The sequence below is a fragment of the Elephantulus edwardii genome, unplaced genomic scaffold, assembly GCF_000299155.1.
Source record: "Elephantulus edwardii isolate Elephantulus edwardi_28Jun2011 unplaced genomic scaffold, EleEdw1.0 scaffold00006, whole genome shotgun sequence".
Lineage (NCBI taxonomy): Eukaryota > Metazoa > Chordata > Mammalia > Macroscelidea > Macroscelididae > Elephantulus > Elephantulus edwardii.
In genome coordinates, this window is record NW_006399756.1 from 35,406,192 (window position 1) to 35,410,056 (window position 3,865).

Genomic DNA, 3,865 nt, shown 5'->3' on the forward strand with positions numbered 1-3,865 from the left:
TTAAAACAGTTCTAATATGTACCTTGCAGATATAATTTCTTCATAATCTGCCACAATGTCTGATAAATTAAATCGGTTCACTTTGACCAGTTTTTTCTTTATCAACCTCCTCATCTACCAAAAAAAAAATTCCACATTTTTTTTTAAATTTAGAGAAATGCAGTTTATATTTTAAGTAAGGTTAAGTCATTGTAATGCTGTTAGTGTCACTATATTATACTCAATTTTTACAGGCAATGAATGGGAAGGGAGGTTCTCCCCACCACACAAACACCCAAAACCCCCTAAGCCTATTGCTGTTGAATTGATTCTGACCCACAGTGGTGCTTGCTACAGGACAGAGAACTGTGCCCAGTCACTGAGTCTGTCCACAGCCACACTGCCACATCTTTCTCCCACAGAGTGGCTGTGAGTGCTGATCATTTCAGTGAAAAGCTGAGTGCTTAACCGCTGCACCACCAGGACTCCTCAAAGGAGGATTAGATGAGTGAAAACATGATTCTGTCCGTGAGCATATTAAAAGAATTACCAGCTTTCCCATTCATGTTATGCCAAAGCAAGTTTACTTCTTACCATTTCTTTTGTACTTGAACACTCATTTCATCTCAACTTCCCCCTCCCATCCTTTCCCCCACCTAACCCGCTGAATGCATGAACGGAACTGGTTTTCAGTCAAGTAGATGACTGCCCTGTGAATTCATTTCTATGACAGTGATTTGCTATAGGCATACTGGTAATGGACATGAATCTTGAGCTACAAACACAGAGCAATAGATTAAGTAAATACGAGTATGTATTAAAGGTTTATCTCATTTCTCATTCATATCTGAAGTAAAGCAAGTCAGTTTTTACACAAGTAGAACTCCGAAACTAGGCTAAGTTACTCAGAAGTACACAAGAAATTCAGAACAGATCTTTGGCCATCTGCCTGGGGCTGTTCTAGCTACTCACTTGTCTCCTTACTTGCTGTGTCACTTGCTGTGGCTTTTGGAATTAAGAGGCACTTGTAAAAGGACGTTTCTAGGTGGTATAAACAGTTAAAGGGTTCAGCTGCTAAAGCCCAAGTTCACCCTGGAAGAAAGGCTTGGAAATCTCCCTTGTCAAAATCACCTACTGAAAACCCTCCAGAACACAGGCCTACTCTGGTATACACGGGACTGTCATTGGTTGGAGATAACTTGATGGAAACTGGCTTAACTGATAGTAAGTTTAAGGATTCTGACCAAGGCTAGTATGTGTCTTAAAGTGAACTTTTAGAATTAAGGAAAGAAAGCGCATTGTTGTGTACCATTAAGTTGGAACCGACCCATTGCTGACCCTCCAGGGGGTTTTCAGAGGCAGTAAATCACGCAGGAGGAGACTTCTCATCATTTACCCACAGAGCAGTTAGTGGATCCCCACTAATGTGCCTTTGTGTTGGCAGCACAGTTCCTTATCTCTAAGCTACCAGGGTTCCCCAAGCAACTCTTTAATATGCAAATTCAAAATTTTAAAAAAGTTTGCATGTGCTTTAATAATGAAATGATGCATTTGCTGACAATTGTAATGATCTTTGCATCAGCAATGTAGATTCACAATTTAAGATGTTAGGTAACTAACTCTGAACAGAAGCCTAAGGAGGCTAGAAAATTCCTAGTGATCAGACAGACTCGACGAGTCAGTGAATTTATGCATCTGAGCCTTGGGAAAGAGCATAATATCACGCACCCTGCAGAATTATTTTTAGAACTGTATAGAAAAGCACAGTGATGCTACTTAGTTGTTACCTTTTCCAGGTAATTGATAGAACTGATCCTTTGTGCAGTAATTGAATTCACATCTGAAGTGGATATATCCTTCTCTATCTGACTCTCACATTCCTAAACAGAGAATTAAGTTAGTCTCCACTTTGAGTGTAGCAGAGTTCAGGCATCCCATGTAGCAATAACACATCAACTCTGCATTTCTGTTCTTTGTAGGAGGGCATTCACAATACTGTGGCAGCGAGAGACAAAACCATTCTTTCCAGATTACCATTCCACTGAGAATTAGGTAAAAATTACTTACCACATGTTTCGTTTGCTTCTCAGATGCGGTTCTAACTGTTCCCTCTTTGAAGAAACGGTGATGTGTTTAAGTAAATAATGATAAAATGGGGAGAGGAGAACCCCTTTATGGATAGCTTTACCTAGTTTATTAGTTCTCAGGCACTGCTATAACAGAATTTATCCTTTCACAATTTAGGAGGCCACAAAGAGTGGTTAATAGATATTCTAATTTAATCAGTTCAGTGGTCTAAAATAAATCCTACTAAATTTTGAAATATACATATAAATTATATACATAAGAGAACAAACAGGTCCATCCTTGAGAGGGTGAAACCAGACTGCTTTTGGGAGGCAAAGATTATCAAGTGCTATCTGACATACATAGAGCATACTGGAAGGAGGGACCAGTCCTTGGAGAGGGACATCATGCTCGGGAGGGTTGAGGGACAGCGTAAGAGAGGAAGACCCTGGATGAGATAGATTGACAAAGTAATTGGGGTAATGGAAGTAGGTGTGTCAGAGATGATGAAATTGGCTCACGATAAAACAGGGTTCAGAGTCACTATGAGTTACAGTCGACTCAACAGCACATAACAACACATAACAACAACAGCAGCAAAAATTACTATTAAATATGCTAACACTTTATTAGTATTTTATGCTTATAACAATAATAGAAATTTACATAAATGCTTTCCCTGTACCCTTGAGTAATTTTGGTACATAGGTCATGACAGCCTCAGATAATAAGCTGAGTTTCTTTCTCCTGTTTTCTGGTCTCTAAACAGTTTGTTTATTATAAAAGTTGGCACAGTGCTTGGATTGCCAGCGCGTGGACAGTTACTGTTTTATGATGTTGCATCCTATTCTTTTTGCCTGTAGAACTGAATTCCATTCTCAGGTGTAGCAACAGGAGGAAAGAGAGTAACTTTCAAGCTGTTCTAAGTCAGCTCTTCACATTGCAGTTTACTAGCTGAAGCTCCTTAAGTCTCAAAAAAGATTAACCACAAGTAAAGTGGAAAAATCCTGATCTGTCAATAATCATTTGTGAATACACACATTTCTACTCACTAACATTAGTGAAAATAAAGAGGTACGTGTAAATACTGTTCTTGTAAACATAATAGTTGTCAGGGCTTTGAATCAATTCAAATCAAATCTGTCATAGCCAACAGAGTAAAACTGCAAAGACCTGAGTTTTAAAAATTTACAGCACAATAACTCAAAGAGGAAAACAGAGCTCTGGAGTGGGAGACTTGTAAGAAGTGTGAGCCCTTTTAGGAACTTTACACAGAGATTGAATGACCTGGTATTACTGTGGAGAGAAATATGAGTGCTGCGTGACTGGCCACCATCTTTGAATTGGCTCCACTGTTTGTGTATGTTGAGAGATCTGGTTGCTATGCAAAAAGGCGTGCTGTCTGTTTTCTAAGAGAGAGGTTACAGTTCTAGTAGGGTGTCAACCCCTAATTTTTCCTGCTCAAGTTATTGCTCTAGTTGACCCACATGGTACAGACAGCCTTTTTAACAAATAGTGTTCGTAAAATTGGAAACTATCTGCAGAAAACCACATGTCACACCATACACAAAACCCACTGAAAGTGGATCAAGGACATAGGAATAAAACCAAGGCTATAAACTTCATTAGAGAAAAACTTGGAAGAACTCTAGAAGCCCTAAACCACAACAAGAACAATACTCCAAGTATCCTAAAAAACCTATAGCTAAAAAAAACAACAAAAACCCTACAACTAGGAAAAACTGACTATTGACTCTCTAACCCAACATCTCCAACAAATTGAAAAAGAACAGCAAGAAAACCCGACACCCTCTAAAAA

General features: G+C 38.9%; 1 protein-coding gene across 1 annotated transcript in view; it reads right to left on the minus strand.

The window, feature by feature from the left end:
* Nucleotides 1-3,865, minus strand: part of LOC102855954 (coiled-coil and C2 domain-containing protein 2A-like) — a 43,814-nt gene continuing 39,949 nt past the window's right edge. The window contains exon 12 of the mRNA XM_006880208.1: nt 1-114. Coding sequence (XP_006880270.1) covers nt 1-114 — 114 coding nt within the window. The remainder of the gene's footprint in view (nt 115-3,865) is intronic.